Here is an 11828-nt window from a genome sequence, read left to right on the forward strand (position 1 = left end):
ATGCTCCCCCTCACGGGATATTTGTGCGTCGAGGATTTTGGCCGGGCTTGGGCTGGAGCTTTGGCTCGGGAATGAGGCAACGGGATCCAGGCTGGGCTGGGAATTGATGGAACACCAAACATGGGAACAAAACGCGGCTTTTCGAGAGCCGCGGCCTCGCCGGCACAGCCTTTGTTTAGCGCAGACAAAACGCCACCCGTAATGGATGTTCCCTTGATAAACAGCAGCTCAACTCTCTCATTACTCCCTGTAATGAGAGCCTGTCTGGGAAGAAGAAGGAGCAGGGAAAAACCGCTCCTGGATTTAATGGGAGCCGGGAGAGCTGGCGTTCGGAGGGGACGGCGCGTGGAGGAGCCGCTCGCAGCCGCCTGGAGAAGCCTCCGAACCCGGCTTGGGATGGGGAAAGGTGTGAAAAACAACCCCAAATCTGGTGGATTTGGGGATTGGAAGGGCAGCACCCGGGGCTCCCCCACATGAGGAGGCGGCTGGGGGAGGGCTCGGCTCCCTGCGGGCTCTTACCACAAGAATCAGTCAATTCTCGCTGAATAATTAACTCGAGAGGCTTCCCAAGTATTGACTTCGTGTGACAGCGAGTCTGTCTTGAGCCGGGCTTTGCTTGTGTAAACACAATCTCCGGCTGGGCTTAGTTAGCGGCTCAATGGGACAGAACGAGCCCGCAATTAAAATCAAACGATGCCCGAGCTCCGTCCTAGCCTTCCCCGGGAGCCGCAGGGCTCGAGGAGGAAAAATTCACCCCAAAACCGTCTTTGAACTGCTCCATCCTCGCCTTGCCCGGGAGCCCTGTCAGGAGAAAAAATTCACCCCGAACCCGTCTTTGAACTGCTCGTTTCAGGGCTGGATCCAAATGCGGGGGCCTGAAACACACGTGGAGAGGGAAACGGTTCATTAAGAGTTCCCGACTTGGGGGTTGCGCTGGTTTCATTCCTAATTATTTTCCCTCTTGCTGGGTTTCCTCTGCATTGGGAAGTTCTCTGCCGGTTTGTTGTGGGTTTGCCTTTTTCCCGCAGTGCCCTGAGCAAGGAACAGATATCCCAGGATTTGGAAAAACGCTCCAGGATCGGAGTTCAACCTTTGTTACCCACTTGGTCCCCAGCCCAGAGCTCTGAGTGCCACCTCCAGGGGTTCCTTGGGCGCCTCCAGGGGTTCCTTGGACGCCTCCAGGGGTTCCTTGGGCGCCTCCAGGGGTTCCTTGGACGCCTCCAGGGGTTCCTTGGGCGCCTCCAGGGATTCCTTGGGCATCTCCAGGGGTTCCTTGGACACTTCCAGGCCTTTCTTGGACACTTCCAAAGATGATGACTCCAAACCCCCCGGCCAGCTCTTTCCAAGGCCTGACCCCCCTCTCCATGAGGAAATTCCTCTTGGAATTTCGGCCGAGAGCCTCAGAATGACGACAAAAATTCCCTTTTTTCCTCAAAGCAGCGCAGAACAGGCGCCTCCTCTCCCCAGACAACTTGCCCCCGATAAAACAAATCCATCCCTTGATCTTTTTTTCCCTCCCCTGTGAACTCCTTGCTCAATTTGGCAGCGGGTCATCCACAAAAGCCGAGTTTTATTCCAGCTTCCCTCATTCCTTCAGCTGCTCCCATTCCCCAGGACTCTTTGAATTTACCTGGGAGTGTTTGAGGGGAATTTTTTTCATCTCAGCATCTCCTGGCTTCAAAAAAATCCCTCTCCAGCAGGATGGGAATGTCGGGAGGGCCATGCCCAGCGGGATTTTCGTGTCTCGCCGAGTTTTTTCCGTGTTGTCGCAGCTTCCTGAACATCCCCAGCTCGGCAGGAGAACGGGAGCGGATTTTTCCCAGCTGTTAAATTCGCTCTTTTAAAATTCCCTCAGTCCCCCGTAAATTGCCCGTGAAAAAAATTCCGCCTCTGAAGGAATCCCGGCGTCTTTTCCATGAAATATTCAGGAGCGGGATGCTGTTGGATTGGATGGGCACTGAGTTATCACCTCGGCTCGGGGGTGGGAGTAATTAACACTCAATTAAGCACTAAAAAAATCACCAAAAAAAAAGCCCAAACCGATCCCAAAACTTCCTTGTTTGGGGTTTTGGCAGTGCTGAATTCCTGCAGGAAAACGGGGAATGGGAGAGGAGTTGGAGGCAGGTGGTCCCTGCAGTGATGCTAAAGTCCCCTAAATTTGGGATATGTGCACCTGGGATAAATGTACAGGCACACAAAGCCCCGTAAATTTGGGATACGTGCACTGGGAGTGGAACTAGAGGGGTAAAAATCCACTAAATTTGGGATATCTGCACCAGGTGTGTGCGTAGGAATGCACAAATTCCCTTAAATCTGGGATACGTGCACTTGGGATAAACTTACAGGTACCAAAAGTCCCCTAAATTTGGGATTTCTGCACCTGGGAGATATTTACAGGTGCACAGAACTCCCTAAATTCGGGATTTATGCTCTGGGAATGCAGGTATGGAGTTAAAGCCTCCTAAATTCAGGATATTTAAGTCCAGGCGCCCTGCAGGGATGCTGGGAAGCACCTGGATTTGGGAGCAGGGCCCGTTAAACCTCGGGATCCTGAGCTGCCTTTCCTGGGCATCCTCTTGGACATTCCCCCCAGGAATCCAAGAGGAGCAGTTTAGATTGGGAATTGGGAATCCAGCCCTTGGAGCGGGTTTGGGATGCGGGATGTGCGTGTATACCCAGAATTAAGTTTTTTAATCCTTTTTCCACTCCTTTTGGGTTTTTTTGGGGAGAACTCTTAAGAAAATCCTGCCCCCATCCTCCTCTTCCTCCCCTAGCCCTCATCCAGAGCTCTTCCCAATTTTTCCAGGCCATCCCCACCTGCCTCCTCCAGCTGCCAGCAGCAATTTGGCTCCGATTCCTCCTTGTTCCCACTAAGATGGATTTGGCTCCTTCTCCTTTCCCAGTTTTTTTCTAAATTTATTTGGAGCCCTTAAAAGCCAAAATCCATGAGGTTTTATTCCTGGCAGCGAATCCCATGCAGCGGCTCCAAAGTCGCCGTGTCCAACGGGAAGAGTGACATCTGGCTTGGATATTCTGGAAGGATTTCCCAGCTGCCTCCTCATGGATTATGGAAGGAATAACATTTGCCTCGGAGGATGCTCCGGGCCTGGAGCAGAGCCCCAGGGAGCAGCGGGGACAAATTTTCCTGGCGCTCCGTGCTGAACTCGCCACGCTTCCTGCAGGGAATTGACGTCCCTTCGCCTCGGATTTGGGAAGAGACGGAAATGCTGTCGGAAAGTTTTATTCCTCTCCCATGGAGAGGCCGAATTCCTCCCTGTGCTGCGGGGAAGGAGCAGGTTTTTGGATTTCTGCCATTCCCACCCTGGAGCTGAGGTTTGGCTGCGAGGAGGGTGGAGCATCCCAAAAAAAATCACGGAAAAGCTTTTCTGGGCTTTGTGCAAGGAAAGTCCCCTACCAGGAACTGAGGATCCAGCCTGGGAATGGGAGAGGGATGGGAGCCCCCAGAGCCTCCCCGCTCCATGGGGAGTTGTCCTTTTCCGTGGGCTGAGTCACAAGGAAGGAAAATAAACGCGGAAACAACGCTCCTGGAATGAGGGAGTTTCATTTCTGGGAAGAAGGAGAGGGAGGAAGTTTCCTCCTTGTCTCACGCGCCATGGCAGAGCTGCAGGATCCTGGCTTTCCCTGGAATTTCTGCTTCATCCCCACCCTTTCTCCTTCCCCATCCTCCCATCCCCATCATGGAGCAACCACTCAAACCCATCGCAATTCCGTCTCTTCCCGAGGAGATTCCGGTGGTGCTGTTGCTGTTCGTTGGGATCTGAGGTGTGGATGAGCACAGCCATTCCCAGGATCCTGTCTCCATCTCTGGAGCACTTGGATAACCCAGCTGGAAGAGCCTGAATTGCCCTGGAATTCTGCAGGCTGGGAATGGGGCGCTTTTATTCCGTTTAAAAATTCCTGCTGGCTGCGGAGTCGCTCCGGCTTGGAACCGGCACTGCAATCCCATTGTTTTCCCTCTTTTCCTCCTCTCCAGATCCCGGCTGGCCGATTTCCACACCAACTGCCAGGCCACCTTGCAGTCCCTGACCGGCTGTCCCGGGGACAACTTCCAGGCGTGCCTGGGCTCCTACGCGGGGCTCATCGGTGAGTGCCGGGAGTCGGGATCGGGAAGGGCTTTTCCCACTGGAATTTCACCCCTGTTCCCTCCTCCTCGCCAGGCTTTGACATCACCCCCAACTACGTGGACGCCAGCACCACCAGCATCACCATCTCGCCCTGGTGCTCCTGCAAAGGCAGCGGGAACATGGAGGAGGAATGTGAGAAATTCCTGCGGGATTTCACGGAGAACCCCTGTCTCCGTAAGGCTCTTCCTCAACCCTGCTCCTTTTTCCCTGTTTTATCATTCCCAGCCTTCCTAAATCTCTCCCGCTCCCAGGAAACGCCATCCAAGCTTTTGGGAATGGGACTGACATCAACCTGTCTCCCAAAAATCCCAATCCCGCCGTGACGGTGCTTCCGAAGACGGAGAAGAGCCCGATCCTGCCGGACGACGTCAACGACAGCAACACCGCGTACGACACGAGCGTCATCAGCACCTGCAGCTCCCTCCAGGTACGGCCCTGCCCAGTCCCTGCCGCCAACTGGGAGCACTGGTGGGGGTGTGGGACATCGGCTCCATCCCATGGGATGGCGGAATGTCCCGCTCGGATTCATCCGGGGGATGGAAGGATCCGGGCACTCTTTGGGGTCTGGAATGGGAAGGGATCCCCGCCCCTCTTCCCCCTCACCTGGCGATTCCCGGCAGGAATCCCAGCAGAATCGTGGTGGGAGCAAGGCAGGATCCCACTGAAGCCCCTGAGCTGCCTGTGGAGATGGGATGAGCCTTTCCCAAATCTCCCTGTGCTCCACCACCTGCTCCGAGCTCTGATTCCCACAGGGAAATTCGGGACCCCAAAGCCGGCCCATTCCTTCCCTAACAATTCCCAATTTCTCCTTCCAGGAACAAGGCCTGAAGCCCAACAATTCCAAGGAGCAGAGCCTGTGCTACTCTGAGGTACTTGGGGGATGCCGGGGCTGGGAATTCTTTCCCAAAGCAAACACCTTGGGAATGACATCCCGGCCTCACCGCCTGGAGCTGTTCTCCAACTTTGGGATGCTTTTCCCTAAAAAGCCGCTCCCGTCCCTCCTTCCCAGGCCCAGCTGACCACGGATGTGATGCCGGACCAGAAGACTTTCATGGATCCCAAGGCGGGAAGCAGCCGGCACCGGGAGAGCCGGATGCTGCTCCTCATTCCCGTCCTGATCCCGGCGCTGGGGCTATAGAGGGGCGGGAAGGAGCGGCCGGCAGGACGGGGACGCTCGGACCAGTGCCCACCAGTGCCACCAGTGCCCACCAGTGCCCCGCTCGTGCCGGAGACTGGAACGCTCCCAAATCCTGGGAATGCCGAGCTCCGGAGCGGCAGGAGGACCCTTCACCACACTGGGAAACTTTGGTGGTTTTCTTCCTACTTTTCATTTTTTCCCGGGATTTTTTTTTTTGGTCTTTTCCGGGTTGGTTTTCTGGAGCGGCTCCTGGGAAAACTCCCTGGAATAGGCCTGGAATGGGGGTCTGGTGCTGCCAGCGGTGCCGGGGAGGGAAAAAAATTGGAGAAAACTTTGGGAAAGGTGAATTTCAGGATTATTTGCACTGGGGTGGCCACAGGGACCACGAGGATTCCGCGTGGGAGCATCCCGGAGGATGAAGGCATCATCGGGGACTCCCGGAGCTCTTCCCGTTGGTTTTTGGGGGATTTTGGTTGGGATTTTTCCTCGGAGAGTTTCCAGATGGAAGAGAAAAGAAACTGGTGTGAAACGTGTGAGGTTGTGCCGATGTTTTCAATCATTTCCAGGGGGAGAGATTCCGTTTTCCTTATTTTTTTTTGTATTTGGAATTTGGGTTGGGAGGGGATTTTGACCCATCCAGGGTCAGAATTCCCTATTTTCCCTCTCCACTTCATTTCCTGTATATAACATACAGATATTCCCATATACACAACCCCACCCATCCTGTGGTTTTTTTAATTCCCATTTTTCTCTTTATTTTCCTTATTTTTTTTCCTTATTTTTTTTCCTGAATTCCTCCAATTCCCACAACAACTTCCAAATGTATTCTTGGAAAATTTATTTTTTTTAACGATGTCTATAATGGAGAAAAAAAAAAAACCAAACCAAAATAAACCAAGGAGAACAAACCAAGGAATGAAACAGCCCCAAAATCCAAGATTCCATAAAAATCCCGATATCCAGAGGGGGGAAAACCAGGAATACTTCAGCTGCAGGAACACCAGGATTTGGGTTGGAATTCCACAATTCCCGGCCTTTTTTCCCTGCAGGAGACAACAAACAGGGAAACATTCCCAAGGAGCTGCCACATTCCCATTTTTTGGTGGTATTTTTTGGGAATTTTGATGCGCAAGAAATTCGGGTTTCAAATTCCAGCCCCTCCCTTGATGGGGTTTGGAATTTTTTTCTCCAAGACAAACTGGCAGTGCTGGAATCCCAAGGGAAACGCTGGGATTTGGAGCACACGAAGAGTGAGGGGCTAGAATTTTTTATTTATTTGGGATTTTCATTTATTTTGGGGTTTTGGGAGCGGAAATGTCAATTCCCATCCAGCTGTGCCCATGGAAAAGGGGATTTTGGGAATCTTGGGAGCCCGGGCATAGTAAAATCATGGAATTCCAGGATTCCAGATTGGGTTGGGATGGCTTAAAATCATCTCATTCCAGCCCCTGCCATGCGCAGGGACGATTCCCACTATCCCAGCTTGCTCCAACCTGGCCTTGCACATTCCAGGGATGCGGAAAATGGGATGGAAGGATCCTCGTGCTGTTTTCTGGGAGCTGGAGCTGTCGGAGAAGGGAGGGAGGGATGAACATTCCCTTTTCCAGCACGGAAAATCCGACAGGGGGGATGTGGGAGTTGGCAGCGGGAACATAAACACGTCCCGTCTCTCCTGGAATTCCTGCTGCAATCCCAGGCTGCTTTTTCCTGGGAAAGGGCAGCTCTGAGCCGGAGCCAAGTGTGGGGCAGCCAAAAAAAGGGATTTGGGAGCTCCACAGCGAAATTTGGGATCCCTCCTGGAGGTGACTCCCAATCCAGGTGTTCCCAGCCATCCCTCATCCCAGTCTGGGCTTGAAGTTGCTGGGTTTCCTTGGGAATGGGGCTGGAAAATCCAGCATGGATTGTGCTTCCTGCTGCTGGGGTGCTTCCCTGAGAAAGCTGGGAATGCTCCAGGCTCTTCCAGAAGGAGCAGGAACTGCTTGGGAAGGTCAGGGAACCGTCTCCATCCAGCAGCTGGGCACCACTGGGTATTCCCGGTGTTCCCTGCTCAGGAGCGATCCCTTGTGATCCATGGAGGTCCTGGGGTTACTGGGAAGTACTGGGAAGTACTGGGAACAGGGCTTTGCTCCAGGATCCCTCCCGGAATGGTGATTCCAGCACTGGAAGGGGTTTTGCTCCAGGATTCCTTCCAGGAATGGTGATTCCAATATTCCCTCCAGGAATGGCGATTCCAGCACTGGACGGGGAATTTGCTCCAGCATTCCCTCCAGGAAGAGGATCTTGCTTCAGGATTCCCTCCAGGATTCCCTTCAGGATTCCCTCCAGGAATGGTGACTCCAATATTCCCTCCAGGAACGGCGATTCCAGCACCGCCCTGTGCCAGGGTTCGGGGTTATTCCCATCCCCTCTCCACTCAGATTCCCAAAATTTCCACCCAAAACCTCACCCCTGGTGCTTCCTCCACCTCATTCCCAGCCCGTTAATTACGGGAGAGGAAAATTCCCGTGCTTTGTGGGGAAGTGGAAAATGCCGGGATGTAAAACCCCGGCTGCCGGGATGGATAATTAACTCTGGAGATAATTCCCTCTTCATTTGGACTCAATTACTTTCCCGATAGGAGAAAGTGCTGAGAACACAAATTTTTTTCGGGATGTGGCCTAAAAAAAGAATGGAAAAAAATCCACTCAAGCTTTTCCTGGGAGAGCCTCTCTTTCCTGGCATAAAGGAGAGGAAAAATCGCGGTTAATGCTCCAGAATTCCAGCTTGGCATTGCCCTCCCATCCTTGGAATGTTGGGTTTGAGGGGAAAAAAGAGCATTCCGGGGTTTTTTAGGATGAATCAGCCGGGGTGGGAATGTCACGGGGTTTGCTCCGAGGAGGAATAGCTGGGAAATGAGGTTTTTGTGGGATAATTTGGAATTTTGGAGGCGTTTAAAGGAATATTTGAGTCCCCGGGGTCACCTTGTGGTGCCTCTTCCCACCCCGCACCAAAACTCCCGCAAACCCTCAAATTACAATGGATAATTCCCTTAGGAATTGCTCCTATTTCCCAGCTGGAATCTCTCATTCCCAGGCGTGCCTGGAGCAGCAATTCCGAGGGCAAAAAAAGGCAATTTAACCTATTTGGAGAGCAAAGCATCTCCTGGAATATTCCTCATAAATTCCCAAGCTTTTCCCTCCTAGCCGTGCCCGGGTTCCTGGGAGCAGCCAGGAGCACTCAGGGACAGAGGTGATGGGAATTGTGATTCCTTAAGGAATTTTTGGCTCCTTAAGGAATTTTTGGTGGTTTTATTCCTTCTCCCCTGTGCCTGGGGCCATAAATCCCAGCCCGGCGCTTCCAAAGGGAATATTCCAGGGGTTTTGTTTTGCATCCAGGTTTTTGGAGCAGTTGAAAAGTCCTCGTGCTCCTCGCAGGAAATGCCAAGCAGTGGGAGCAGGGAGGAAAAAATAGAAGGAAAAGGGTTTTAGGGAGGGTTTTAAAAATAGCGGAACTTTGTAGGAGAAATATGAGAAGACGTCAGGAGGGAGCCTCAAAGCCGGGGGAAAGAATTTTCTGGAAAATCGGGATTAATGAGTTGCTGGAGTGGGGGGGTCTTGGTGTTCTTGGGTTTCTCCCGGCAGCTGCAAGTCCTGAAAATCCAAGGAAAAGGGGTGAAAGTGTGGGAGAGGGATGGGAGGATTTGCAGCTGTTTGGGATTGGAGAGGGAACGGTGCTGGTTCTTCATCCAGGGAATCCGGGAGAGCCGGAAAAGGCCTGGAGGGACAGGACACAGGGAATGGCTTCCCGCTGCCAGAGGGATGGATGGGATTTTGGGAAGGAATTCCTGCCTGTGAAGGTGGGGAGGGGCTGGGCTGGAATTCCCAGAGGAGCTGTGGAACCCTGGAAATGTCCGCGGCCAGGTTGGGATAATCCTGGATAGTGGGAAGTGTCGGGGATGGAAATGGCTGATCCTTAAGGTCCTTCCCAACCCAAACCATTCCAGGATTCCACGATCTCCTTCTTCCCAGGATCAATAACTTTGTGGAACACACCAAAGCTTCCAGAGGAGGAGGTTTAAATCCCAGCACATTCCAGTAAAACACCCAGCTGGAGGCTCCTTGGAAAAACAAACCCCAGGAGAAATGACAGCCATGGAAGCTCTCCCGTTTAACCTTCGGCCTTGGGAAGAAATCCATGAAGATGAGGAAAAGCTCCCGGGATTCACACGGGGTTAAATAAAGCAAATCATGGGATGTGCCGGCAGGAATTCCCTGCCAGCTGGGATGTTACCCCGGAGTGGGAGTGGGGGCACAACCGGCAGCCTTTTCCAGGAGAGGAATTCACAGAATCATGGAATGCTTTGGGCTGGGAGAGACCTTGAAGCTTCTCTCATCCCACCCCTGCCAGGGGCAGGGACACCTCCCACGATCCCAGGGTGCTCCAAGCCCCTGGCTTCAAATTCCTTGGATTTGGGAGCCTTTTGAATGGCTGGAAAACCGGGAAAAGCTCTCCCAAGCCTCAGCAGCGGGAGGTTTTGCTGTCATGGCTGGGGCAAGGCCCGAGTGGAGCCTTTTCCATGTTCTCCTGAATTATTCCGGAATTATTCGGGAATTATTCCTGCCTCCCTCTCCAGCTCCGCGTCTTTGCATCCGTTAATTAAACTCGGTGGGTGAAATGAATCCCGGCCCTAATTCCCTGTCTGGATATTCATTATGGAAGCAGCAGCAGCAGCCGGGATGTCAAGGAGGATTAAGCCGGGAGCTGGGAAGTCACGGATTTCAACCCCGTGCCTGGAAAAGCTGATGGATCCCGCCGGAATCAAACCCAAAAGCATCATTCCCGCTCCCAGTTTCCCTGGAGTAGCCACGGAAAATTCCTTCCCAGCGTTCCCGAAGACGGAATTCTCTCCCGGCTGGTGCTGAACTGGTCACGGGGTCCTGGTCCCTGTTTTTTCAGGGATGATAAATGGGGTTGGATCCCCCAGCTCCAGGAATTCTCCCAGCCCCATTCCCAGACCTCGGGGCATAAAGGGAGCATTTTCCAGAGGCTCCTCCACCCCCTGCATGATCCCTGAGGAGCCCCGGGAGGAACAAGGGCTCCGCTGTCTCCATCTCCCCGCGGCCCCGGGGTCCTCTGGATGACCTCGTGCGGTCACTCCTGGAGAAAATCAAGTGCATGGCAAGCGGGAAGGGGAAAAAACCTTGGAATTTCCCCCCTGGATCTGCTCCCAACCCCTCCCTGTGCCTGGATGGGGCCGGGGCTCCAGTGCCAGCCGCAACCCGGAGCGTTTGGGATCAACCCCGCTCTCATCCCGGCGATCTGGGATGCTGATCCCGACCCTGGCCACATTCCCAGCCCCATTCCTGGCCCCGGCAGTGCGGAGGTGTCCCGATATCCTGAATTCCCGAATTCCCGGTGTCCCGAGAAGGCAGCGGTGTTTAATTAAGCACTGAACATGACGCCGGTTTTAATTCCGTGCGTTCGGAGCTGCCCACACACCCCCCGTTGCCATGGCAACGTTAATTTGTTTTGGAGCCTCCGCTCGGATGGATTTGGGAAATTTTTTTTGTTTGTTAATCTCCTTTTCCTTCCCCCTCTCCCCCTTCCATTCCCTCTTCCCTGACTTTCCCCCCCTCGTTCTCGCTCCCCCCTCTGATTCCCTGAATTAAAAAGCACCAAAAATTCCTTGCATGGAATAAAAAATTCCTTCCTCGACCCCTGGCTGGGCATCTGCATCCCACAGCCTTGGATTTACAGGGATTTATCCCAAATTATCCCAGTTGCCTTCCCAAATCATGCTCCTGCTCCCAAAACGTGAAGAGATCCAAACTGGGAATAAACCCCTTGGAAGGCCTGGCTGTGGTGTCGGGATTCCCTGGAATGTTTTAAGGGGATTTTCCATCTGCTGAACTGGTGAGGGAGAGAAATGAAGGGAAGGAGCTCAGGGAGAGCTCGGGCTCTCCTTGGAAAGGTCCTCCCAGCATTCCGAGGGATCTCTGGGCTGGAAGTTGGGAAAAAGAGGGGGATGAAACGTGGATCCAGTGGAAATGGGATGGATCCAGCGGGACGACACCCCTGGAAGCTGTGGGTTCGCGGCTCCCTGCCCTCCCTCCCTCCCTCTCCATTTAAAATTCCCTGGAAGAAACTTCCCTCGGTTTCTGGAGCGAGGCCTGTCAATATTCCGTGTGCTTGGAGTTGGCACCACCGACTGGCTGGGGCTTTCCCCTTTTCCCAGGCTTTGCCTTCACTTGAGCGTTTATTCCCCCGCATCCTCCATTTCCCGCTCCTTCCATCCATAAAATCCGGTGGTAAAAGCCGGAGAATGCCTGGCAAAGGGATCAATCCCCAGATTTCCTTGGGAATGACAGAAACCCAACATTTGGGGCAGCTTTTTCTTTAATCAGGGTAATTAAGAGGAGCAGCTTCCAGAGCCTTCCATGCCTTATCCTGGGAGAAGCCGGGTCAGGATCCATTTCCCGGGTTTGGATCCAATTCCTGGGTCAGGATCCATTTCCCAGATTAGGATCCAATTCCCGGGTTAGGATCCATTTCTCGGGTTAGGATCC

General features: G+C 53.3%; 1 protein-coding gene across 1 annotated transcript in view; it reads left to right on the forward strand.

Annotated features, from left to right (window-relative positions):
- GFRA2 (GDNF family receptor alpha 2) overlaps nucleotides 1-10977 on the forward strand; it is a 25447-nt gene extending 14470 nt beyond the window's left edge. The window contains exons 5-9 of the mRNA XM_042024865.1: nucleotides 3995-4104; nucleotides 4179-4319; nucleotides 4397-4572; nucleotides 4961-5014; nucleotides 5155-10977. Coding sequence (XP_041880799.1) covers nucleotides 3995-4104; nucleotides 4179-4319; nucleotides 4397-4572; nucleotides 4961-5014; nucleotides 5155-5283 — 610 coding nt within the window. The 3' untranslated portion in view covers nucleotides 5284-10977. The remainder of the gene's footprint in view (nucleotides 1-3994; nucleotides 4105-4178; nucleotides 4320-4396; nucleotides 4573-4960; nucleotides 5015-5154) is intronic.
- Nucleotides 10978-11828: the final 851 nt, after the last annotated feature.

This window comes from Corvus kubaryi, unplaced genomic scaffold (genome assembly GCF_017639235.1).
Source record: "Corvus kubaryi isolate FWS band 111438036 unplaced genomic scaffold, C.kubaryi_AGA036_p1.0 37265, whole genome shotgun sequence".
Lineage (NCBI taxonomy): Eukaryota > Metazoa > Chordata > Aves > Passeriformes > Corvidae > Corvus > Corvus kubaryi.